At 52.4% G+C, this 25633-nt stretch overlaps 1 protein-coding gene across 1 annotated transcript; it reads left to right on the top strand.

Annotated features, from left to right (window-relative positions):
* Nucleotides 1-1504: 1504 nt before the first annotated feature.
* ADAMTSL2 (ADAMTS like 2) lies at nucleotides 1505-23490 on the top strand (the record flags this gene model as incomplete). Its single annotated transcript, XM_084299285.1, has 18 exons — nucleotides 1505-1615; nucleotides 2231-2373; nucleotides 2951-3026; nucleotides 3454-3556; nucleotides 5182-5327; nucleotides 5426-5549; nucleotides 6482-6562; nucleotides 7505-7680; nucleotides 8544-8886; nucleotides 9569-9950; nucleotides 14461-14564; nucleotides 16154-16280; nucleotides 18253-18466; nucleotides 19778-19933; nucleotides 20846-21016; nucleotides 21137-21313; nucleotides 22310-22454; nucleotides 23343-23490. The coding sequence occupies 18 exons, from the start codon at nucleotides 1505-1507 to the stop codon at nucleotides 23459-23461; spliced, it is 2898 nt and encodes a 965-aa protein (XP_084155411.1). The 3' UTR covers nucleotides 23462-23490.
* Between the last annotated feature and the right edge of the window lie 2143 nt (nucleotides 23491-25633).

Genomic DNA, 25633 nt, shown 5'->3' with positions numbered 1-25633 from the left:
AGCGGCTGGGGCTGCCGCTGCTCCCCGGCACCCGCAGCATCGCCAGGTACAGGGAAAGGGCTGGGGGTAAGGGGGGGGGGCGAGAGCCGAGGCCGTGGTACCCGGTGGGTGCAGCCCCGGGGGCTCCATCCTTTGCCGGCTCCAAATTCTCCGAAATGCCCTTTTTTAAGCTTTTTTTTTTTTTTTTTTTTTCTTCTTCCCCCCTTTTCTTTTTTTCCTCCCCCTTTTATTTATGCATGCAAACTCTTCGCCGAATCTCGGGTATTTAAGCATGAAACTCCTCGCTGAGTCTCTCGGATAAACTCTGAGCAAGCCAGTTTATTGGCTTGCAATCAGAAGTGTCTGGGAGCCTTAATGAAAACCAAGTGTAAGGCAAAGCGCAGCCACCTGTCCCCGGCATCCCCGGCCAAGAGCTCCGGGCTTCAATTAATCAACGGAGCCGCGATTTGGAAAGTGTCTCCCGCGAGCTGCACCTCGGTGCTGGGCTGATAGCAAAACCGAGCTGGGACCCGGAGCCCCTCTGGGGATTTCTGCGAGCCAGCCACCAAAAGCTGGGCAGGCGCTGCCAGCACGTCTGCGTTTCCCAAACTGCTGCAAAAGCCTCTGCAAAAAGAAAAAAGGAGGAGGAAAAAACCACTCTTTCTGTTGCAGCCCTGCGGTCGTGCCCTGTCTCCCCAAGGAGCAGCCTCTCTCCCACCTCCCCGCTTCCCCAAAATCCTGTCTAGTTACTCCTCAAAGGGAATTAGCCTGGAGGAGACTGTCTGCATCTCTCTTACAGACGTGCGCTGCTTTGATTGCCTGGAAGCACGATTTCCTGAAACCTGCCTGCTCCTGGCTCTCGCAGCGAGGCTCACAATAAAACGTATTGTGGTTTTGAGCTGGGTTTTGTTTAAGAAAATGCCATTCTGGGTTATTCTCTTTCATGAGACAAATGGAGAAGCAAATGGAAGGCTGACACTTGGGATACTTCACTTTGGCGCTTTAATTGCGCATGGTTTCTTTTCTATAAGAACAGGCTTCTCCGGGAATTAGTGTAGAATAAATGAAAAGAGGGAAAAATAACGGCTGCTAATTGCATATTGTTTTGTCTGCTTATGAAGCCTGTAAGTGGGAATATTGAAATGCATTGCTTTTCTGAAAGCCAGTGACACTTCTTGTCACTCGCTGCCTCCTGTGCTGTGCCTGCTTTGGTGTCAGCCCCGCTCCTTCCCCAGGCAGGCTCGGAGCCCAGCTCATGCTGCTGTTATCAGGTGTAGCCCCTGGGAACCAGCACAGAGGTGGGATTTGGAAGATAGCAGCTGAGATGGGATAGAACCTGTCTGTGTTAATGTGGCCTCTAATTAAATAGAGGCTCTGGATCAAGCCCTTGGAGTCACTGGTGGCACTTAGCTGACCAGGAATGCTGAATGAGATGTGCACTGGGTATCCCGGGCTGCAGAGCAGCCTCCTCACCCCCTGGTCTGGATGGGGTCTCGCTCAGTGAGGTGTGTGGTTGCTTTCTAGAATGAAGATCCTCAGGTGGAGGTGGAGCAGCATCTCCTGCAGCGCCCAGGCCCAGCTGAAAGGTGTCCTGGCCCTTCTCTTCATGGGCAACGTTGCCTTTGTGATAGCTCAGGTAAGTGGGTCACCTCGCTGGGGGTCTCTGGGCTTCAACGTGGTGCAGCACGCAGCAGGCGGTGGTGATGCTGCCAGCAGAGCAGCTCCATTGCCCCTGACACTGGAGTCACACCAGTGGCAGGAGTGGGGGGTGTCAAGGACCCTCCTGAAGTGACAGACCTGGTGGCATGTGTATGGGGAGTGCGTGGGCTCCTCCAGCCTGCCATGGGCATCCCGTGCCACCACGGAGCAGATCTGCAAGGGTTTGCTTCAGGTTCTGGCTGCCACCAGCTCTTCAGCTCCCTGAATTCACTGTGGAGCGAGAGCAGACGTGGGGAGGGGGGTGAGGGTTGTCTGGGAGCTTGGTTTTGCCGACTGAGCTGAACAATGAACGCTTCCCTTCCCAAGGAATCCTAAATATTGCGATTTCATTCCAACTCGTAATGAAAGCACAATTGAAAAAGCAGAATTTCTTGCAAGAAGGGAGTCTCAGGCTTGACCTCAGCTGTGAAGGGAATGCCTCTTAGCCCTGGGGTGGCACAGTATGGGCTGTGAAGGGACGGGTGGCTGGGCAGGCAACGTGGGGTGAGCACCCAAAGCTTTTTCTCTCCCCAACCCGTCTGTACGTGAGCAGGACGTGCCACAGACCTCCAACAGCCTGGAGGAGGGTGCGGATGTGACCGCCTACTGGTGGGGCGAGTGGACCAAGTGGACGGCATGCACGAGGACCTGCGGCGGGGGTGTCAAGTCCCAGGAGAGGCACTGCCTGCGGCAGAGGTACTGCGCTGCGCTTCGTGGTGGGGACAGGGGGGGCAAAACCTCCAGTTCGTGTGCTGGTGGGTCTGGCCCAGGTCATTGCTCTGTAGATAAGCGTTGGTGAAGAGTTGTTGGCTGGCAAACCCCACTGGAGCAGAAGGTAAGAGTGCCTGGAGCATCTCATTACTAGGAGGCTGTGTCCTGGCTGTCCCCTTTGGGCTGTCCCTGAGGTTTCTCCTGCAGGATCGGCGCAGATGGGCAGCGGGTGCAGCACCGTGCTGCTCTCAGGGCTCCTGGCACAGCACCGTGGTGTGGGGCTGGATGGGGGCTGCTGGTGCCAGCTGCTCGTGCAGGGCTCTGCCCTGTTGGGGTGGCTTCCCCAAGGCCCCCAGTCCCTGAGGGATGCTGTGACAAGCAGCTCATGGTACGGGTGGCAAAGCCAGCGAGACCTTTGCCTTCTACTTCAGTGAGACCACGGTTTCACCGTGTGGCTCTGCTACATGGAGCCAGGTCTCCCAGAAGCAGGGGACAAATGTTCTTTTTAAAGGGTGAAAGGAAAGGTCTCTGACCCCTGTCTAACCGTTGTTTCTTTATTCAGAAGAAAGTCAGTGAGTGGGCTGGCTAATAAAACTTGCACTGGAACATCCAAAAGATACCAGCTCTGCAAAGTACAAGTAAGGATATCCTTTTTTTCATTGGTGACGTTTGATTATTTTTTTTTTCTTTAAATTAAAAAAAAAGAGGAGTCTTGCTTGCTTCATATGGCATTTCTGTGTCCCTTGGAGTGGGGACACCACTTGTCCTGTAGCTGTCACCCCACCGCCTCTGTAAGCAGCTGGAGCTCCATTCTCTGGCCCTTGTCACCACTGTGCTGGGGGCTTTGGGTCCCTTTGTGTGTGCTGGGGCCATAAAACCCAGCAGGCTGCTCTTTGCCATCTCCCCAGGGGGTTTCCCCAGCTGTCCTTGCACTGGGAGGAGGAGGAGGAAGATGTGGTTCCGCACAGGGCAGGCGATGGAAAAGCTCCTTGCAGCCGGTCGAGATGTGCCAGAACCCTTTCCCACAGTCTGTTTTCATCAGGATGTTAATGTATCCCGTTCTAGGAGTGCCCTGCAAACGGAAGGAGCTTTCGAGAGGAGCAGTGTTCATCCTTTAACTCCCATGTGTATAATGGAAGAACGTATCAATGGAAACCTTTATATCCTGGTAACAAGACATTCTTTGTGTGTTTCATAATGCCTAGCCAAAATATTTTGATAGTTATGATGCTATAGACTGCAGGAAGGCTCCTCCTCTGCTGTTTTAAAGTGATTTTTCAGAGACACAATCAGCTGTCTCCCAAGTTCAAAGGAGGCTTTTGCAGCTGCAGGGTTACTTAAAAAATGAAATAACAAATATATTCATGGCTGAATCCTTCAGTCTGTTTTGGTCATCGCTCCCAAGGACCAGAGCTGAAAGGCTGGAGGAGGATGAGAGCACGGGGTGATGCCCTGTGCGGGCAGGGAGGGTCCAGCTTCCCCAGACAAGTGTCCTTTGAGCTGGGGCCACTGCCTCCCAGTGACGCCTGCTGCCTCCCCCGCAGCTCCTGAGCTTTGCCAAACGTCACCAAGATGAGGTTAGGCAGCTCGGTCATCTGGGGTGAGCGACACAGAGCTGCAGGAATAATTTAGGAGTCAGACTGAGGTTTGTTTTTTCACTTATTTATTTTTAGGCACCTCATGCCCATTGGATTCAGGCTTTTTTTTTTTTTTTTTTTTTTTTTTTTCCTCTGGGACCTCAGGCAGTGGCATGTAGGTGTCTAAAAATAGAGTCGGGAAGTTTTCTTATTTCAGGTGTCTCTGTACATACCCAAGAACAATTAATTTTGCTTCATGAAGTTACTTGTTGCCTCCTTTCAAGTGAACCAAGCCCCTGTCTCGCCAGCCTCTTGGCAGGGGTGGCAGGGCTTGGCTGCTTGGCTCTGACTGCTTGGCTGGCTCTGTCCCCTTTCTATGGCAAGGCGACAACTTCTTTAAACGTAATTCACTACTCGAGATGATTCACCGGAACAGTTACAGTGAATTGTTTTGTTTTTTAGCAGGCGTTCACGTGGCTCCCGGGGGATTTGCAGGATAATGTTTTGCCATTGATGCTGCCTTGCTTGGGTGCGCAGGCCAGTGGGTATATCGCTGCTCCCTCCTTGGCGGAGTGTTAATGCTTGGCGCTGGATTGCTGGTGCAAACGTGAATTTGTCACTTGCTTCCTGTGGGTATTATAAAATGTCTGTTGGGCGCGGGTCTGCTGTGCCAGTGGGTGCAGCCAGCCAGCTGTCTGCAGAAAGCAAAGGGCAAATGGAGTCCAGCTGGGGTGAATGATTATGGAAAAGCTCTTACGTTTTAAGCTGCTATGGCTTGAATATAGCCTTGTATATCTATTTAAAACAATGAATGTCTATGCTAATGTAACTTAAGTATTAAATATTGATGTGTGAACTTGCATATGTTGTTGTGTAATGTATGTATCGCTACTGCAAGCCCTTGCACAGAGTAGTGGCATCCTCAGGCGGGTGCTGGCGATGCTGCTAGCATCAGCAGCTGAATCTGTTGCTGGCAAAGTCAAAAGCCAAAGCCTGGCGGTGCAAAGGCTTGCAGCAGCAGGCTGTCACGCTCTCAGAAGCACAATCTCCTGTCCAGCCTGCAAGCACAGGAGGTTGTAGCTCTTGAAGCGCTGGCTGCCGTGCAGTTGTGTTGTTGCTGCCATTGTTTAGCTTGGCAGCAATTCTTTGACATTGGTTGGATGAAAGTTATTGTTTCTGCTGTTTTTGAATGTGTCTTTATATCCTTTCCCCTTAGATGACTATGTTCACATTTCTAGCAAGCCCTGTGACCTCCATTGCACCACTGTGGATGGTCAGAGACAGTTAATGGTTCAGGCTCGGGATGGAACATCCTGCAAATACACTGATTTCCGAGGGGTTTGCGTGTCTGGAAAATGTGAGGTTGTTAAACATTATAGCAAAAATATTGTTAGTAGCATTCAGAGAGTTACAAGGGGTGCAATATTTGCCTGACCCTCAGTACTCTGTGCCTTTTCTAGCCAATTGGCTGCGATGGCATTCTGTTTTCCACCCACACCTTGGATAAATGTGGAGTTTGCCAAGGAGATGGGAGCAGCTGCACTCATGTGACTGGGAGTTACCGGAAAGGAAACTCTCATCTTGGTAAGGCTCTAAAGGTTCCTTTGCTTTGGGGCAGAGGGCTTTTTTAATTGCATTGGTGTTTTTGGTAAACTGCTTTCACTTTTACTAAGTGCACTGCCTAAGCTTTTTCCTCTGCATGTTCTTCTTGTGTTGATGCCACTTTTAGATTTGTGCAGGGAAGCCCTTCTGTAAAAGCGGTAATTTCTCATGACATTTCTCGGAAATACAAAATCTGTGAATGGTGCAACAGGGTTATGCAAGAGGCTGCCGTCTCTGATTTAGTTTGATTTCCCATGACCCAGTAAAACCAGAAATAAATGCCTTGTAACAACAGGAAGCTAGGGTGTTTTGAAAGACCGGGATTTCCGAAATTAGCGTGATGTAAAGCAACAGAACCTAGTCGTCCTAAATATAGCGGTCTAATTTGGGAATAATGATTAATGCTCACTGGGGACCAGTTAACACAGAGCAAGCTGAAGTAATTGCAGTGGTGTTAGTAGGATTTGTCCCATCACTTACCTAGCACTAGGCAAAGGGGAACTGGGGGAGAAGCAGGCTGTAATCTTGCACTTGGTGGGTCTTGTAGACCAACTAGCATAGGGTGTCCTAACCCAGGACTGCTTCTCTAGCTAGCAAAGTCTTCAGACATGTTCCTTCACCAGTTTAAATAAACTTCATGTTTGTGCATATAAGGATTGCATCCTTTCCCTCTCTCGACTGCATTAACCCAACATAAAGCAAGATTTGTTGCTTACGCTCTTTTATTTTCTATTACCAGTAAGCTCCTACTTGCAGCCTAACAGTTAACATTAATCTCCATTAAAATCTGTAACTCCTGTAAGTCTCTGGAACAGAGCCAGTCTGCTTGCAATATTGCAGTGCTGACTACTGAGCATTTTGTTCAGATAACTCGTTAAAAAGTTCTCCTTTCATTAATCTGTAGTTTCCCGTAGGCTATTCTTTGGTAACGCACATTCCTGCTGGAGCAAGGGATATCCAGATAGTAGAACGGAAAAAATCTGCAGATGTTCTGGGTGTGTATAACCTCTTGGTACTTCCCTAGAATGCATGTGTATGCTAGCTAATACTTTTTTCCAACGTGGATATGAATGTAGCTTTATTGTGGACATGAGCTCAATCCACAGTCAGTGTAAGTGACCATGTCGTATGAGCGAGTGCGTTTCTCTTCACCTGGGCTGTGTATTTTGGCATTAAAATGATCAAAATGCAGAGCTGTTGGTCAATATTATTGAAACAATTAACAAAATATGCTAGTGCTGGGTCATAGCCCGGTGACTTCACCTCTCTTGTGATCCCCGTGATCCTTCCTAGCTTGGGGAATGCGCAATGCTCCATGACGGCACTACCCAGGAGATGTGTCTATGGGCTGCCTCATCAAGTGCTGGTGGCACGAGGCTGATCTCTGATGGAGGTGGCAGAGCTGCTCAGGAAGGGTGTGGACAAACCTGGCCTTGCCCAACAGAGGCTCATGTTTGCTGCCGTCATGCTCTGGTGCTGCCTCAGAGGCTCATGGCCATGTGTAGGAAGGCTTGGATAAAAAGGGCTGCATTTAGTACAGGTCCTGGGCTTGCTCTAGCAGAGCTGCCTTGGGCCAGTGCTGGGCTTGGTGTAAGTAGTTCAGGACTCCCAGAGAAGCAGCTTCTGCTGCCAGCCCCTGGCAATCTGCTTATTGTCTGCGGGTCTGTTCTTATTTAATGGTTGTGCTGAGCCGGGGCCTTGGGCCAACACACCCAACAGCTTGCAGTGTAAGGAAAGCGTGGCCCAGAGCTCTGGGCAAGGACTGGCACAATGCACGTTAGAAATATATTGTGATGTATCTGCCACAAAAAGCAGGAAAAATGTATTTTGTTACTCTGACGCTCCAATAACTTTATACCCTGAATAAATAGTGGCGGTATTGTATATCTCTCATCACAGTTGATGGAAACAATTCTTATTCTTTCTCACATTTTAAGCTGTGGCTGATGAAGCTGGCTACTATTTCTTCAATGGGAACTACAAAGTTGACAGTCCGAAGAACTTCAACATTGCAGGCACGGTGTTCAAGTACCGCAGGCCCATGGATGTCTATGAGACTGGCATAGAGTATATCGTTGCCCAAGGACCGACAAATCAAGGACTGAACATAATGGTGTGCATTGGCTGTTTTTGGGGGGAGTGATGGGAAAAGCTGCATTGGATCCTGGGGGGTGGCTTCACAGCTCCCCTGGGAGCATTCCTTGCATGAACCTGTTTTATTTGCATTGTTAAATAAAAGCCCAGGCAGGGCTGTGAATAATGAATGTGGGCTTGGTAGCCCCTCTCTGCAGGGAGAAGTTGCCTCAGGCACTGTGGGGGATTTCTCTTCTTGGTGTGTTTCATCAGAATTACCTGCTGCAAAAAGTGAAAATAAGAAATTGAGCCAGCTAGCTTAGATAAGTGCACAAACTTTAAAACTCTTTTTTTGGAAGCAAACCGTCTAAAACTAGGCAGATGGAGAAAAGCAATTTAATTGGCTTCTGGGCAGCCAGCCAGAGCCCCACTCCTGCCATCTTCTGTGTAGCCACGGGCTTCCCTGAAGGGGAAGGGGTGGTGGCTTAGGTGCTCAGAAAGCATGAAGTCAGTTAAGGGGTGGCAGTGCCTGAGCTGAGTCCCATACAGGGGATGTAGTAGCAGAAGGGGTATGTGCCCCTTGTTCACTGTAATGCCACAAAAAGGGGGTTGTGCATATGATGATGGTAACTTGTGATAGGTCTTGGTGATTGCTCAGAGGCAGGGGAAGGAGTTCTGCCTGGGGCTCCCAGCCCCAAGCTGGGTCTGATCCTGGTGTGGTGATGCAGGGGAAAAAAAAACTTGAATAACTGTGCTATGCTCCAGCTGTATGAAGCTGGCAGTCCAAGGGAAAGCAGTTTGGAAATAGCAAGGTGGATGCTCACCAACTGTCAAGTCCAAGATGAATCATGAACTTTGTGTGCCAGTATTCACTGCATCCATTAACAATGTCATGTTTGCTAGGTCTGGAATCAAAATGGCAAGAATCCATCCATCACGTTTGAATACACTCTCCTGAGGAAGCCACACTCAAAAAATCTCCAGCCCATCTACTACACCTTCTCTGAGTCAGATAGTGAAGAAAGCAGAGAGTTTGATGGAGACGTGCCATTGGGCTTTATCCAACACAACGCAACCTATTTTGGGAAAATCTCCAGGGAAAGGATAGACTTGGAGAACCAGGTGTTTGGAAGACAGGACACGGAGGAAGATTTAAACTTGAGCAAAGGTCAGGAAACCAATGAGGTCTATGAAAGAGCAGAAACAATTGACTGTGAGCCAAAACTGAAGGGCAAACAACCCAAAGGTAAGGAGGAGACTTGGGCCTCACCGTTCTGCTCTCAGAGCTCTTGTTGAGAAATGCTCTGTTTCTGACTCTAGTGATCCTGCTGGTTCGTTTTTTGGAAACCTTGGAAAGTTCTTTAAAACGTGTCTGCTCATAAATCCTCTTTGCCCTTCAGGTTCTGGTTTCTGGCGGGTGGGGGGTGGCCATGGGTAAGGTCTCCCCACCGGTGCCCTGCGGTGCTTTGCCTGGTCCCAAGGAGGGGAGGGAGCCCTGGGTGTGCAAATCTCCCCCTCACGGCCTCCTGTCACCTCCCTCTTATCCACAGCCCCAGCAACCTCCTTCCCACCCCAGTCCCTCAGGCATCCCATCACCAAACTGCCCCGGGGGCCTTCCCTGCATGGCTGCGTGGGCTTGGGAGCCGGGGGCAACTTCTTTCCTACCTCTGCTACTGCTTGGGGCAGTGCTGCCAGGAGCCAGGCTCCTCCTTGCGCCTCACAGTAGCAAGGTGAGGCCTGAGGAGAGCTGTGGACTCTTCCCAAGTGGGTGCAACTCCATGAGGTCCCCCAAATCCCCTGCTCCTGCCTCTAGCCTCTGACAGAGCTCAGGCTCTGGTGTGTCCCTGCTGCTCTGGGCTGCTTTCGCCTCCCAGCCTGAATGCATTTTGTGGTTGTCATCGTTGTTTCCCCTGTTGGCTCCAATCTAGATTCAAACGTAACCAGGTCTACTTACCAGACAGACCATGATGACAGAGACTTCGACCCCAGGCTCACCTCCAGAGAATTCCTTTCGGAGAACGCCATCACGGACAAGCTGCTGGACAAGTCCTCTGACTCGAAGGAGCTGGTGCTCAACATGACCATGAACAGCATCTTCGCCCAGGGAGACCCGCTCAACTCTGTGGGGTCGCACATTGACAGCCTTTATGTTGACTATGAGGACACGGATGGCCTGGTGACCTACACCATCAATGGCACCTACATGGAGCTGAGCAATGGCAAAGCCGTCAACACATCTGCAGAGACGCCCTTCTCAAACACCACTGTCACCATGACCAGCCCTCAAGGGAACAGAACCCACAAAGCAAGGTAGGAGACACGTCTTTCTAGTCGATCCTATTTATTGTTGTTCTCAACTCATAATAGCACTGTACTCAATGCAGACCCCATTGCATGGTTTCTACCTGCTTTGGAAGCCAGAAGGTAAGTGGGAGTAGGATGCCGTAAAAGCTTTCCACCAGGGGTTAATCTGGAAGGAAAGGTTTGGGAGCAGAAAGTTGAGAGATCTGCTAAGCAATAAGAAAACTCACTGCCCTCCTTAGTGGGGGGTGTCAGCTATTCATGCTGCTGACTGTCAGCATGCTTTTGGCTCTTGGCCTGCTGTAACGTGTTATTAGAGCCATGGCCATAATGAAGCTTTTCTTCCTTTCTTCTCTTGATGTCCTGCTCTGACTTCCCCAGGCCCCCTCCTAGTTCTAAAGCAGCAGAAGTTGGTCTGGCCCCCTTCTGTGCCCCCTGTTGACTGCCTCCCATGGTCTTCCTCACTGGAGTTGGCAGGAACGTGCACAAAGCAGACCCTGAGGCTAGACCTGCTGCTTACTTGTCGGCTGGAGAGGCACAGCAGAGCTAGAGCTTTGTGTAGGGCCTGCAGAAATAGTCTGGGTTTGTCAGCTTAATGGAGGAAGATACAGTGCAATTAGTCATTGCTTTGATAAGGATATCAAAAGCTCTCTGGCAGCTTCAAGTGGTTAATAATAGACTGGCACTTCACATCTCTTTGATGGCTGGTTAGAAGTGGTAGAGTTACAAAGATGCAATGGGAAGGTTTAAAAAAAAAAACACACACACAAAAAAAAAAAAACACAAAAAAACACCACAACATAATCTGTCGTCAGCAGCATAATTCATCTGGGCTGGGAAGTCTCAGGATAGTGCTTGTCCTCATGTCTGAGTGCCTCCTGAGTTGCCCTGGGGCTCACAGCAGCATGTTCCCAGCATGGGCTTGCAGGGACAGACCAGCTTCTTGGGAGCCATCAGGTCCCAGATCCACAGCTGTGGATTCAGGTCCCTCCTGTTTGTTTTGGGGTCCCCAGCACCCAGGTCTCCTCCTAGCTGTGCTGCCCCAACCCCTCTGTCCCCCAGCTCCCCACAGGGAAGCTGTGGGTTGTGTTGCTGAACTGCAGAAGATGTAAAACTCTGAACAAACCCTCTCTGGCTCTAGTTAGCTGTATTTACTTAGAACTTATGCTAGCTTATGCTAAAGAAGCTTATGCTAAAGAAAATGTCCATGCAGCCAAACATATCCACAGACTTCTTAATGATAAGAACACTTAAACGCTGCCAAGGGCTTGTCTATCATCTCTCCTCGTGGCTTGGCTTGGAAAGCCTGCCTTCAGCTGCCAAAGCAAGCATTTCATTAGCACTCTGACAAGCGAGGGCAGCGCTGTCAGCTCCCTTCCTTGTGCTGTGGGGCGAGGAGGGAGCCTGCCCTGCAGCTGAGGTCCTGCCTGGTCCCAGCACCCTCCCTGTGTGGCCTTGCTCAGCACCCTGTAACTCACAGTCTCTGTTTCAGTAGCTGTTAAATGGGGCTGATGCTTTTCTGCCTCCTGGGAATGCAGGGAACTGTACGTGCTTTGAAATTCAGAGCAGCTTGGCTATTGCAGGATGAAACAAAAAAGACTGTTAGTGCCTTGAGTGCAGTTCCCTGTGACGCTTAACAAAAAACCCAAACCAAATAATAAGAAAAAACAAACAAACCAAAAAGCAAACCCTTCTTCTGTTATCCCCAACCACCCCTCTATCAAAGGCACAGCTCAGGGATTTAAACCCATTCAGGACGGGTACCAAGCATTGCAGAACAAAGCCAAGGGAGGAATGGGAAGAAAATTGCAATGTTCCTTCTTCCCACCAGTCTTGGGAATAAAATAAGGATTTTTTTTTCAGATCTAAACAGTAATAGCTGAAAAAGACCTTTTGGCTTTGGAGTTTTGCAGTAGCCAAAGGCTGCACAGAGGGCAAGCAGGAGCTGTGCATGTGGAAATATGACATGATAGCAGGGTATGGGGTCTGGCTTGCCCCCTCTTGCCCCCCCATCCCACCAACCACCAGCAGGGTGCTGGAGCAGGAGGTATGTGAGGAGCAGAGAAGGCCCTGGGCTTGTTCCTCCAGGAGGACGGATGGTAATGCAGAGCCAGGCTGGAGGCACCACCCGGGGGGGACACTGTTGGGGCACCAGGGAAACCTCTGCTCTGACGATCTACCCTTGGAGAGGGGCAAAACTAGGCAGGGCAAGGCCCTGTGTGCCCCATCTCATCCTGAGCTCAGCCTAGTTTTGGGAAGGAGCTTGGACCTGACACGTCCCAAACCCATCCCTCCCAGACCAGGGATGGAAAGTTGGATTTTTGCTGGCTTCCACTTCCTTAAGTGAAGGTGCTGGAGAGGGTCACCTGCCTGCGGGCTGTAAGCAGCCAGCTGTAGCTGTGCACACAACACAGGAGACCCACCTCTAAGCTACTTTTTTCTTGAACACAGCCTTTAGTGCCTGAGCCATCCTGCCCCGTTACATCCCCGGAGCCAGCCCCATGGGGCCGGGCTGTTGCGCCCTGGCAGCATTGCCACTGGGGCTTGTCCTGCACTGGGGTCATCTCCTGGTCCCATGCACTGATTTTTATTTCTTTCTCCTGTTATGAGGGCTGTTTAGGGAAGATGGGCAGCCAAAACAGCAGCTGCTGCCAGAAAGGGCTGTCTGTTTCCACTACCCCAGAAAGGAATTTCACTAGAAAGCAGCAACGAGGGCTGTCGGGCACTTGGCACAAGAGCCCCATGCTTGCTTTTGGTGCTGTTGTCCACATGAAAAATGGAGACAAAGTGCAGGCAGGGAAGAGAACACTTGACATTATAATAATGCTTGTAAATACATTACAAAAAGAGGGAAAAAAAATAAAGCCTACTTTGTTTGTAGGGCAATGTGCTGCTGTTTGTATTTAGGGAGAAATAAATGTTATTTGGTGCAGCTTGAAAGGGTAAGAGCTGAACGGTGCCATATGACCAAACGTCTGACCTGCCTAGAAAGAGCTTGTCCCTGTGACCTCATTACATATAGGAGAAGCTCTTCAGGGTCTCATACGTTAAAGGGATGAAGCTGAAGGGTTTTCCATCCTCAGATGTGAAATGAAGCTTATTTTGAAGATGACTTTCAGCTGATAATGTGGTGTTTACTTTGGTGCCTCAGAGAGCAGGGTGCAGGGCAGAGGAGCTAGGTCACAGCCCCTTTTCCAGGCAAACTGAAATAATGAAAATATAAAAGCCAGATGTTGACTGCATGTGAAGGGCTCTTTCTGAAAGCTGTCCTGGGGGCAGCAGCCAGCACAGGCGGCACCAGGGCTGCTGGTGGCAGTGGCTGGTGCGGCTCTGGCGGAGCTGTTTTGGCAAGATAAAGCACTACTTATGGCAAGCCGAGGTTGTTGTTTTTTGTGCAAAAATAGCCACATTCGTTTCAGTTCCATTTCAAACACAGGAAGCAAGCGTTTGCCAAAATGACAGGCAGAATCAACAGGGAAAAGGAGAATTGTTTGTAATCCTCCTGGAGGATCACTGGAAGGAGGGTGGGTGTGGAAGGAAATGCCTGGATTCTCACCAGTGTCCTCTTAAAGGTGGATCTGATAGGCTGGACCTGAACTTTCTCTTATGATCACCTAAATAAGGCAATTCCAGAGCTTCTGCTGCCTAGAAATCATATAAGCTGCATATCTTGCCAGGCCAGAGACAGCTGGATGTCAGGATACAACCTTGTCCGCTCTTCCATCAGGGTAGAGACTTGCAGGCTTTGAGCGAAGGTCTGAGAACTTTGTTGTAAAGGTGCAGTATCCCTGACGTGTTACAACATTTCAGGACGTATGCCGCACTGACCCGGGAGAAGCTGCTGTTCTTGGTTTGACAGATGCTTTTTCACATACCAGGCTGAATCTGTTATCCCCTTCCCACTGGGCATTACGCGTTTGAACGTAGCGTGAACACGAGAGATGCAAATCAGGCATCCAAACCAAAACAATCCAGCGAGAGTGGCCCAAGCAACAGGTAGGCGGCCGGCGGGGCCTTTGTGTGCCAAAATCCCACGCCACGTGTAGGCTTGAGGCTGCCCAGCTCGGAGCAGCCGAAAATCCGCCTGCGCTGAGCAGCGCACGGCGGCGTGCCGGGTCGGCCCCGGAGGCGCAGGGGAGGAGATACTGCACCTTTAGCCGCCGTTACGCCGAGGGCCAGGTGTATTTGAGCAGAACAAATGCAAACTTTTTTGTTTAAATTCTGAACTGTTTCTACTTGTGGGTATTTTTATCCCATTCTCTCTATTTCTAGACAGTGGAAGCTCTGCCTCTAACCGGGCTGGGGATTCTACTTGGGGCTCAGGACAGGTATGTTGTGAAATGAAACGGAACAATTCAAACAAACAAACCCCAAAATCAGAACAACCAAACCCAACCGACAAACAAAGCCAATCCCCTCCCAAACCCAACCTGCTCGCAGATGTCTCTCTCTGACGTGGCGTGTCACAGCTCTCCTTGTAAATGCTATTTTTTTATTTTTTTTTTTTGCTTATCGCTAGAAACAGATTGAAGTTGTTAAGAAAGGGCCAAGGTGTGAGTGCTGCTGACATGTACAGGTGGAAGCTTTCCTCCCATGAACCCTGCAGCTCTACATGTACCACAGGTAGTTATAAGACGCAGCCAAACGCAGCCTCTGCACAGCCGCCGAAACCACCCGGTGTGTGAGTCGCTTTTACGTCTCGTAGGGATGGGAAGGACCTGGTGATGTGCAGGGGATCTCTCCATCACTAGATCTGGTGTAGCACGACCCCACGTCCCCCAGTGTAGTCTTGCAAAGCCGGGGGGGTCACAGCTCAGCCCCCCGAGCTCTGCGGAGCCACTGGTTCGTGCTGCTGGGGAGGAGAGGAAAGCCCCCAGGGTCTCACCCCGTGGGCGTTTTGTGCAAAGCGTTTGTGAGCTGCAAAAAGCTCCCTGCCCGCCTGCATTTACCAGCCCGCTGGGGTCCTAACGCTTCTTGCTGGGTTTGAGCACGTCGGCTCCTTGAACCAGGGCAGACGTGACAGCGAGGGGATTGAAATCTGTGCAGCCAGGCTCCTGCTTTTCATGGCTTTTTATTTCCTGTTCCCTTTTGAACATTCAGGGGGTTTTGAAAAGCTCAGCTTCTTTCCGACAGAGTGAAATTTTGAAGATTGTTCGGCTCTGGCAGGAAACAAAGCAGCACTTGGCTTTTTGATTTAGTTTTGTTTCTCCCACCCCTCCTGCTGCTGAGCCTGGTCTCAGCTGCAATGGTGTCAACCTGGAACAGCAACACATCTGCCAAAGCCTGGCCTCTGTTCTTTTTTTCCTAAATTTCCCCTTTTTTTTGCCCCGCAAAAGCTCTGAGCCCCCTCTCCTTTGCTCCTTCGTTGTGGGGGGGGGAAGTTGGCGGTGTCCCTGGTCCCCTGCACTACTGGGCATGAGCCCTCTGCTTGCTGATGCAGTCCCTGAAATAATCCAGATGCTGTGGGGCTCCTACAGTTACAAGGACAAAGGGCAAAAGAGGAGACCACAGTCTAGGGGATGCCTTTTAGAAAAGCAAATACAATGATTTTATTTATTTTTTTTTTTAAGGGTGCCAGGCACCTGCACACAGTGTGCAGGTAGCAGGAGCTTTGCAAGCCATCCTCCTCCCCAGAATCCCATCAGCCGCACGTTCTGGGTCAATTTTGGCTTCTTTGATCCCCTCTGATCAAATCTCCCCCTTGACTGGGACAGGCTGCTCTGCCCAATTTGCAGTCAGCAGGGAGAGGCTCTGCTTAAATTTCTCCTTTCTCGTTACCTTTTCCTAATGGTACCTCACAGAGAAGCCATACGATGTCAGGAGCTGGAGACCTCTCTTTTTTTTTTTGTTGTTGTTGTTTTTGTTTTGTTTGTTTGTTTTCATGTAAACCACGGGAGCTGCCTCACAGACCCGTTGCCCTAAGCATTTCCTATGAAAACACGTTGCTTGTATGTTATTGGTGGTGAGCCCTGCACATGGTGGCTGTACCCACTTCTGGAGACCTTACTAGTGTTGCCTTTGGTGGCTGCTGTCACCCTCCCTGCTGGGCAGCATCCTCCCCGTGGGCAGAAAGTCAGGTTTGCTGTTTTCCCGCAGGAGGAAATTTTGGAAAACACGGGGGAGGAGGGGAAAGGAAAAAAAAAATAAAAAAAAATTTGGATATCAAAAGTCACCAAGCGTCCTCTGTGTGTGTGTATTCTCTTTGAAACCAGGAGTGATGTCCACATATGCTATGTGTGTGCGCTATGACGGGATCGAAGTGGACGATACGTACTGTGATGCCATGACCCGCCCCGAGCCCGTCCATGAGTTCTGTGCTGGGAGAGAGTGCCAGCCAAGGTACCGCCTCGCAGGGCGCTTCCTCTGCCGGGGATGCATCGAGGGGGGGGCAGCACGGTGTGGGGGGCAGCAGGGATATGGGGCGTGTGCCCCTAGCACCCCAGCCCTCCTGCCCCGCTTGCCTGGGCTGCCCTGGGGCACAGCGAGGCTTCCCCTCGAGGGTTGTGGTTTCGGCTGATGGGTTGAAAGCTCCCCAACCTCCTGGTGGTTTGCAGCTTGTAAACTGCACCCGTCCGGACCTGTGCCCTCTTTGGCATCCTAAATGTTACTGAGGTTTGCTTGCAGTCAGAGCAAAGTGTGGGATAGTGGTGTGGACAGGAACCTGTTTTCCTTCTGTTGTGGCTTTTTATCCAAAAAGCGTGCTTTGGGTTGCGGTCCTGAGCCAAACCGTGCAGCTCGGGTGCATCTCTGCTGCTGGTTTGTAACACGGGATGTGCGTGTTGGAACAGCAGTCACCCGTGACTGTCGGAGTGAGGACTTGATGAGGTCAGACTGGGGCAGTGCAAAGGGATAAGGGAAGGTCTGGGGCATGCCCTGAAATGGTCTCATTCAGCAGCAGCACAAAGTGAGGCCAGGGTGGCAGCAGGGACCAGGCACAGCCCTACAAAAACCCAGAGCGGTTGTTTTCAGCTTGGGTAACTGTGAAGGACAGCTGGTCGTGCTGGAGAGGGCGAGGGGATGGAAAGCACGTGCCTGTCGTGCTGGTGGCATCTCGCCGGACTCTGCACATTGAGGCTGAAAACCAGAGCAGGTCATGGTGTGAGTGAGGAGAGCACAGGGAGGGGAATGGTGCTGTTGGGAGCAGCCTGGTCCTGAGGGCACCACGAGGACTTTATTTGCACTAGCTTGGTGTTTTCCTAGCATGAGTGCCGGGATGTCCAACCGGTCTCTTTTAAAGCCAGCTCCTCCTTGGGTTTGTGCTGCTCCGGTTCCCTGGGCTTTAGCATGGTGAGTGGGGTAGCTGTGAATGCAGCAGGAGAGCAGGTGGATGAAGGAGCTGCTGGGGGCCCAGATGGGGCAGCCTGGTGCCACGGAGATTCTCCTGTAGCTAAAGCCAAAAGAAATTCTTGATTTGCCTGAGAGCTGTCTGATCTGGGTGGGAAAGACCTTGGTTTCCTCTCCTTTCTGTGCTCAGGTGGCACCTGGAAATGTGACAGCCTCCTGTGGCTGCAGGGTGTGAGGCTGGTGTGCAGGGGGGACATTGTCCACGTATCCCCAGGGCAGCCTTGTGACCTGATTTGTTTAGATTTTTAGGTTTTTTATTTCTTTAAATGTTGTTCTTTATATCAGAGCTCTTAAAATGCTGCTGTACTACAGAAGGCTTGAGCATAGGAGGCTTTTCCCTTGGTTTAGGAGTCGCTCCCCTCTCACAGTGGCAGGGGCAGGCATCATCTCAGAGCAGGTCCTACCTTTTCCATCCTGTCACACAAAGTTTGAGCTAGGCTGACCATGGTGCATGAACCTTTGGGGATCTGCAGGGCCGTGGGGTGAGCCCAGTCCTCCCGTGTCCCTTTGGTAGCATTCCCAGCCCGTAGGCATTACAACACGGATGTCCTGCAGTCGTTTGGGTTGTCCCCACTTCCAAACACGCCAGCCTGCGTCCCTCCTTGGGGACTGACTGCAGCACCCCAAAAGGCACCTGCACCCCTCTTCCTTCCTGCTGCCTGCGTCCTGCTCCTCGTCACCTGTGCTGGCTGTGATAGATGCATCTGTCCCCTCTGTTCTTCAGCTGGTCAGGCAAAAAAAAAAATAAACAACAAAGAAAGGTTGAGCGTGAGCAAACAGAGAAACGTGGTGGGTTGGGGAGGGACACCAAATCCCCTGTGGCACGTTCTGGCTCTGGGGTTGGGGGGCTGCACGGAGGTGGCATGGGGTCATTTTCTCTCTTTTTGAGCAAAGTGATGTTGGTGTGGGTGGTGTGGGGACAGGTGGTCAGGTTTCCCTTGCACAACGCCTCTCTCTCGTCCCGCAGGTGGGAGACGAGCAGCTGGAGCGAGTGCTCCCGCACGTGCGGCGAGGGCTACCAGTTCCGCATCGTGCGCTGCTGGAAGATGATCTCCCCGGGCTTCGACAGCTCCGTCTACAGCGACCTCTGCGAGTCGGCCGACATCACCAGGCCGGACGAGCGCAAGGTCTGCAAAAACCCAGCCTGCGGGCCCCAGTGGGAGATGTCGGAGTGGTCGGAGGTGAGTTTTGGGGATTTTTGCTTCACCTGTGGCCTTCAGAGACTCAGCACGCGGGGACCTCCTAGGGCACTGGCCCCGATGGCTGCACGTGCTGGTTTGTGCCATCAGAGATGGGATGCTTCCCCTCCTGGGAGCTCCCAAAACGCTTCTTGGTCGTGATTTAAACATCTCCTTCCCTCCTCAGGCTGGGGAGAGCCATTCCCATCGCGCTGCCGATGGAAGGGCTGGTGCCTTCTCTGATTTCGCAGGATGTTTTGACTTTCCCAGTCTGGTAGAGAAAAGCTCCCTGTGCACGTGCTAGCACGATATTTTGACTGGCGTAGCGAGCTGGAGTGGCTTATTTTACCCAAACCCATATATTCCTCCAGCATGTGTCAGGGACAGATTGCTTGAGACACTCCTGGAGTCGTTCGCTCTTAGCCAGCAGCAAAGCTAATCTAATTTGGATCACATCTGAAGCCGGGTGCCAAGTTGGCTTGGGAAATAGGCATAAAAAAAGAGCACGTTTCAGAGATCTGAGGATTAACATATCAGCGCGGTGCGTCTGAGCGCTGTGCTGTTGACACTTTTCCCTGCTTAACGTTATGCATGGAGCAAACGTGTGTATGGGAGACTGCAGTAACTCAAATCCAGTTCTAAATAATGTCACTGCGCTGCGCGGTGCCAAATTTATCCACAGGATAAAAATCTCAGTTCTGTGGTTTGGGGAAAACATTCTCGAAGGACACGAAAAGCAGCTGGCTGTTCCTGCGAAGGAAGTGAGGGAGATCTCACTCCTGGCCTTAAGCGGCAGCTACAACCTTTCAGCTCCGATATTGGGCAGTTTTGGTGCCTTGGTTTTTTGTTTTGTTTTGTTTTGTTTTTTTTTCACCCTCTGGCTTCTGTGGGTCTGGGGGGGTTTGCTCAAGCAGGGCCGGAAGCAGATACATTCAGAGGCTGAGCCAGGCTCTGACCCAGCTCCATGCCCGAAAAATGCCACGAAGGCTCAGGTGGCCCCCCAGAGTGTGGCTGCTGGGCTCTCACAGCACCCAGGCAGGATGCAGCCCCTCCTGCACTGCTGAACCTGACTGCTGTGGCTGTTCGGGGCTGCTGTTTTTTTTTTCCAGGAGAGGGGCAGCTTTGCTCCATCTCATTTTACAGCTGCATTAAAATGCATTTTCAGTATGCGTTTTTAGAGCGTTTTAGGTTAAAAACATTAAAATAAATAAAAACCAGCTCCCAGCTTCCATCACCTTTAACCAGACCGTGCTGGGGCTGGGGCCATGCTGTGTCGGGTGGGTGCCCTGCTCACGCTGTCCCCTCTGTCCCCAGTGCTCAGCGCGGTGCGGCGAGCGCAGCGTGGTGACCCGGGACATCCGCTGCTCAGAGGAGGAGAAGCTGTGCGATGCCAGCGCCCGGCCCCTGGCTGAAAAGAACTGCACGGGGCCACCCTGCGACCGCCAGTGGACTGTCTCTGACTGGGGACCGGTGAGACCCTGGGCAGGGGACGGGTGGCACCTCTGGGCTCGCCCTGACCACCACCCGTCCACTCCGCGCTGTGTTTCCTGGGGTTTAGGTTTAGTGGGGCTTGTGAGCACCAAACCCTGCCCTGCAGAAGGCTCCTTGCCCATGGCAGGGATGAGCCTGTGCTCCATCCCCATGGGTCAGGGGGGATAGTGGAACCCTGTGCCACCCTGACAGCCTGGCCAGCTCCTGCTGTTGTCACCCAGCAGGTGCCAAAAGCACCCTGTCTGCTGCTGAGCTTGGCAATGCTGATGCTCCATGCCTAGAAAATGAACCTTTAGCCTTTTTCTCCCCTTTTCCCTTCCTGCACACTTCTGCTACAGAGACCCTCTCCATCCCAAGCTATTTTTACGTAGGGTTTTTATTCCCTGGCTAAAAATAAGCAGTTTCCATGGCAGCAGCGGGGCTGCAAAACGCCGTGCGTATCAGCAAGAGCGGCCGCAGGAGAGCCAGGGAGCCTCCGCTGCTCCCCCCGAGGCTCGGGGCACGGCTGAAGCAGTGAAGGGGGGACACTGGCAGCCACTCGCTTGGCCCCATTTATCTTGGTCTCTGAAAGCCGCCCCAAGTTCCCCTGTTTGTGGCACTTCTCCTCCTGCCCGTGCCAAGGAGGTGCCGAGTTTTGCTCAGTGCCAGTGGGATGCGACCACGGGGCACGTTGGCTGCAGGGGTTCCCCGGGGAAGGATGCGCCCAACTTCTCCGCAGCAAACATTCGCTGCTTTTTTAATCCAAACCCTGAGGATCCCTTGATGAGGTGGGGCTGGGGAAGAGCTGAGGCCCAAGCAGGCGTCTTGGTCCCCAACCTGGGTCATCCACGGGGCTGGGATCGTGCTGCTTTCCCCGCCGCTGACCGCCTGCTGTGCTCGGTGTGGTTTCAGTGCAGCGGTGGCTGCGGGCAGGGCAGGATGATCCGGCACGTGTACTGCAAAACCAGCGACGGGCGCGTGGTGCCGGAGTCGCAGTGCAACCTGGAGACGAAGCCGCTGGCCATCCACCCCTGCGGGGACAAGAACTGCCCGTCGCACTGGCTGGCGCAGGACTGGGAGCGGGTAAGGTTTGGGGAAGGGGCAGTGCTCAGCAGTCCCCTCGGGGGGCGATGGAGGAGGACGCTCTTGGTGCGGGGCAGGGCTGGGGGTGCACGGCTCTCAGCCCCGCTTGCATCCCCGCAGTGCAACACCACGTGCGGCCGGGGCGTGAAGAAAAGGATCGTGCTCTGCCTCGAGATCGTCAATGGCAAGATCAAGACCCGCAACCCTGCTGACTGCGACGTGGCCAAGAAGCCCGTGGAGGAGACGACGTGCTTCGAGCGGCCGTGCTTCAAGTGGTACACGACCCCCTGGTCGGAGGTAGGCAGGGAGGGGGCTGGGAGCAGCTCGGGGGACCTACTGTGGGGGGAAATTCCCTTCCTACACCACCTGCAAAAAGCCCCGAGGAGCTGGGTGAAGCTTTGCAAGGTGCAGCCCGCAAGGGAGCACATGGAGGAGCCCCTTTGCTTTGCTGGTAGCTCAGAGCCTGCCCTGGCACAACACAGGCAGGACTTGCTGTGAACAGGACCGAGAGGAGATGTTTTGGGTTAGCTTTAGCTTTTTTTTTTTTTTTTTTCCCCTGTTATTCTTTTTCACCCCTTTTTCCCTGCACCAGCTTGTAGGAGTGTGGCTGGGGCTGTGCACGGAGCCTGCGCTGCAGCTGCCCCACAGATGGGCAGGGAGCAAAGCTGGGGCCCAGCAAGGTGTGGGGTGATGCTGGGGGCAGGCTGGGCTGTCCCAGTCCCGTGCGGGGCTCCTCTGTGCCGCGAGCAGGGAGATGACAAGCAGCGAAGGGCTGTTCCCAGCTCCCTAACGCAGGCCTTCTCGTCTGCCTGGAGCTCGTTTTGTTTAGTCTTAAAACCCATCCTTGCAGCCTATAATTAGCCCAAGAAACCCTGCTGTAATCCCCGTGCGCCGAGGCATCCAAAGGGCAGCAGGCTGCGAGCGCAGCCCAGGAGCAGCTCTGCGCACCCCGGACACGTTGCACAGACCCCAGCCCTACAGCCCCAATCCGGGGGGGGGGTCACGGCCACCCTGGTGCCACCGAGCAGCTCTGAGCCAGGTGGTTTCAGAGAGAGGAGGGAGTTTTGCAGCCCCAGGGGTGGGAGCGTGTCCATGGATCGCTGTCAGCCTGCTGCAGACGTCCGAGTGCTGGCAGTGAGGATGGAGCGAGGGGCCAGCAGTGCGACCAGGGGTGCAGAGCTCAGCCCCCTGCCCCGACGGCTCCAGCGAGGGGGTTTTTTAGCAGGTCCTGGCTCGGCGCAGACCCCCATGGAGCGGGGTTTCTCGCCTCAGCCCTGAATCTCTGTTCTCCAGTGCACAAAAACCTGCGGCATCGGCGTGAGGATGCGGGATGTGAAGTGCTACCAGGGGAAGGACATCGTCCGTGGCTGTGACCCGCTGGTGAAGCCAGTCGGCAAGCAGACCTGTGACCTGCAGCCCTGCCCCACAGAGCCCCCAGGTGAGCCCCCCCCGGTGTTTTATTTTCCATAGCCCCCCCAGCTTGCTGCTCACCCCAGGGAGGACATAGAGGGCCCCAGGGACATGGTGCCATGCTTTATCTCTATGTAACCCCGTTAAATAAAGGGGAGATTTTAAAAGCAGTGCGCTCTAACCAGAAGATAAAAGGGAGCTGTGGAGAGCTGACTCGGGTGGTGCTTCTGTGTGATTCCAGCTCATGTCTAGGAAGTTTTGTCTGTGCCATTATTTTAATGATTTTTGGTCTCCGAATGTCCCGTGGGATTTGTAACTATCTCATTATCTGACTCGTCTGCTGGCTCAAAGCCCCTGTGATCTTTAGCGAACACGCGGTTCTAATTCTTTAATAGGATTTGGGAATAAGGCTGATGTGGGAGAAGAGCATGGGGGCGGGAGGCAGGTTTGGGGCCGGCTCCGGGCCTGGCTGCAGACCTGGGGTGCTCCTGGCTACCAGCTCAGCTTCCCAATGGGTCAGGGGTGCACTGCAGTGCGTTTGGGGTGCCTCAGTGGCTCTGGCAGTCCCTGGGCAGCTCCCCCAGGGAGGAGCACGAGCTGTGGGGCTGGGACCACGTGCGGCTCCCCAGGGCAGGCGTGATGAAACATGTGAGCCTTGTACCTCCGCCTGGGCTGATGATGATATTCATGGGGAAACCGCTTGGCTTTTCCAGGGGATGCTCTGCCAGGGAGCACGGACGTGACCCTGGCAGCCGGGGCGGTTTTCTTTTTGCCCAGCCCATGGTATTTAGGGCAGGCTGTGTATGGGACAAAGGGAACTCATGAACTTGCAGTGTTGTTTTTTTTTTTTTTCTTTCTATATCAATGACTTTTTCCTTTTTTCTTCTCTCCCCTGACCAACCTGCCTGCCCCGCAGATGACAGCTGCCAGGACCAGGCGGGAACCAACTGCGCTCTGGCCATCAAGGTGAACCTGTGCAGCCACTGGTACTACAGCAAAGCCTGCTGCCGCTCCTGCCGCGCTCCCCACTCCTAGTGCGAGGCCGGGGGGGCCCGGCCAGGCTTCTCCCCCCACCCACAGGGCCCCAGGCACCGTGCAGGGCGAGCTGCCGGACCCTAAGGGCGCTTCCAACCATCCTTCCCCTGCCGGCGCAGAGCTGCTCCCCTCCCCTCCCTGGTCATCAGAGCTGTACATAGGTCCTGTATATTTGATTTCCCCCGCCGGCAGCCGTTCACCTCTTTTTTTTTTTCCAAGGTCTTGTCCTTTGGTTTCTTTCTGCCTGTGCACGTTTGGGGTTGGCAATAGGGTGGCGTGAGCCTGTTGGAGGGAGAGCACCAGCACCTTTCCCTTGCAGAGGGTGCCTCCTCCCCGATTTATCCCCAAAATCTGAGCTCTCGTTAGCATTTAACACGGTGGGGAGCTGATCTTTGCTAAATGAACTCGAGCCCAGGCCCTTTTTTTTGTAATATGTAGGTGTATACTTTTTCAGAGGATTTTATCTTATAATCAAATGGTAGTTCCATAGTCCTTACAAAAAAAAAAAAAGGTAATGCTGACATATTGTATATAATATGGAAACATAACTGCACTTTATATCACAAAAAAGACGTGCTCTTTTTTAATATATTTGTTTACATACAGTGAACTTTATCCACATAATCATTAATTTGTACTCATATGTATATTTTAATAAAATTGTCATATTTATGGTGGTATCTTGATTTATTCTCCAGTTTGTGGTGGGTGTCTGCCCCTAGGTGCTGGAGATGTTGGTGTCAGGGCTACCACTCTGTGTGCTGGGTCTCCTCCGGGGGGAAGAAGAGCAGCTCTCAGCCCACGAAGGGGAAATGCAGCTGCTCTGATAGCCAGACAGGGAAAAATCCCTGAATTTGGGGCCTTTCTGGGCCACTGCTCTGGGGTTTGGGATTCTCTGGGAGTTGGGTCCTGGGTTTACGAACTGCCTGATTTCTTCAGGAGCCTGCAGGCAAAAAGAGGTTTGATACAGTACCAACAAAAAAAGGGCTCCCAAAGGAGGTGGTTTTGTTCAGTGTTTCCTTGGGCAGGGGGCTCACCAAGCATCCCCGGTGTTGGTGCCTGTGCCCTAAGCCCAGGTGCTCTCCCCTGTGCTTCACTGGGATCTCACAGGGGGAGTTCCTGCACCTTTGTGATGTTTCTGCAAACAACACCCTGCCTTTGAAGGTGCTGGTACACAAAGATGGGCCTCAAAATCCATGGCAAAGTAGTTTATTTCTTTTTTTTTTTTTTTTTTTGCTTTTATTTTTTTCTTTGATGCCTGAAGTCCTGTACAATAGTTCACCAGGTGAAGGTTAGAGAAAGTCAATCATTTGCTTAGTTTCCAAGCTACACTGGAAGGAAAAAAAATAAAAAATAAAAGGAAGAAAAGGAAATAAAGGAAGGCCGGAAAGATAAGTACATTCACAAGAAATGCAAAGGATCTGAAGTCTAAATGCGTTTAACCAAACTGCAGTGAGCACTGTACAACCTGGCTGTGCCACCCGGAGCAGGGAGCTGCTCCCTGGAGCACAGCCTGGGCAGGAACAACCGCTGGATATTAAACGTGTACAAAACCAAGCCCAGACCCACCCCCCCACCCCCCAAGAGAAACCCCAAAAAGTCAAAGATACTCTGCAAAGACCGACTTGTACCTCAAAAGGTTTGGTGGGGAATTAAAAGCCCTCACAGCTAAAATGTCCGGATGGGCTGCAGACAATACGGGTACACCGATGGCTGCGGAGCGCCGGCTTTTTTCTTCTCATCCCATTTTAAAAATCGATGCCTGACCCAGAGCACAGCGCTGAGGCCATCAGAGTCCATTTGCAGCCCCTGCACCCTCTGTTGCAGCAGGGCGAGCTGTCCCCCGAGTCCAAGGTGATGCTTTTAACCTGAAAACTGCACAGTCTGGGAGCAAGAGGGTACTTGTAAGACAAACCGTATGCGTGGAGGGTGGAATTGAGCCAGGAAGGGGAAAGCAGGGCCTGTGAGCACCCCATGGATGCACCAATGCAAGGTGCAGGTCCTGCTACCACAGCTGTAGTGATAACCAAACTGCTCCCTTGCTGCTTGGCCAGCACCCAGCACCAGCTCCGTGCCCATGCAGCCCTGGCTGGATCCAGCACGGAGCTGGGGCAGAGCTGGTGCCATGGTCCTGGCCAGGGGAAACAGCACAGGAAGAAACACAGAGGTGGC

Source organism: Netta rufina, assembly GCF_964035555.1.
Source record: "Netta rufina genome assembly, chromosome: 20".
NCBI lineage: Eukaryota > Metazoa > Chordata > Aves > Anseriformes > Anatidae > Netta > Netta rufina.
The sequence above is the reverse complement of the archived record's forward strand: the minus strand, read 5'-3'. Positions and strand labels throughout refer to the sequence as shown.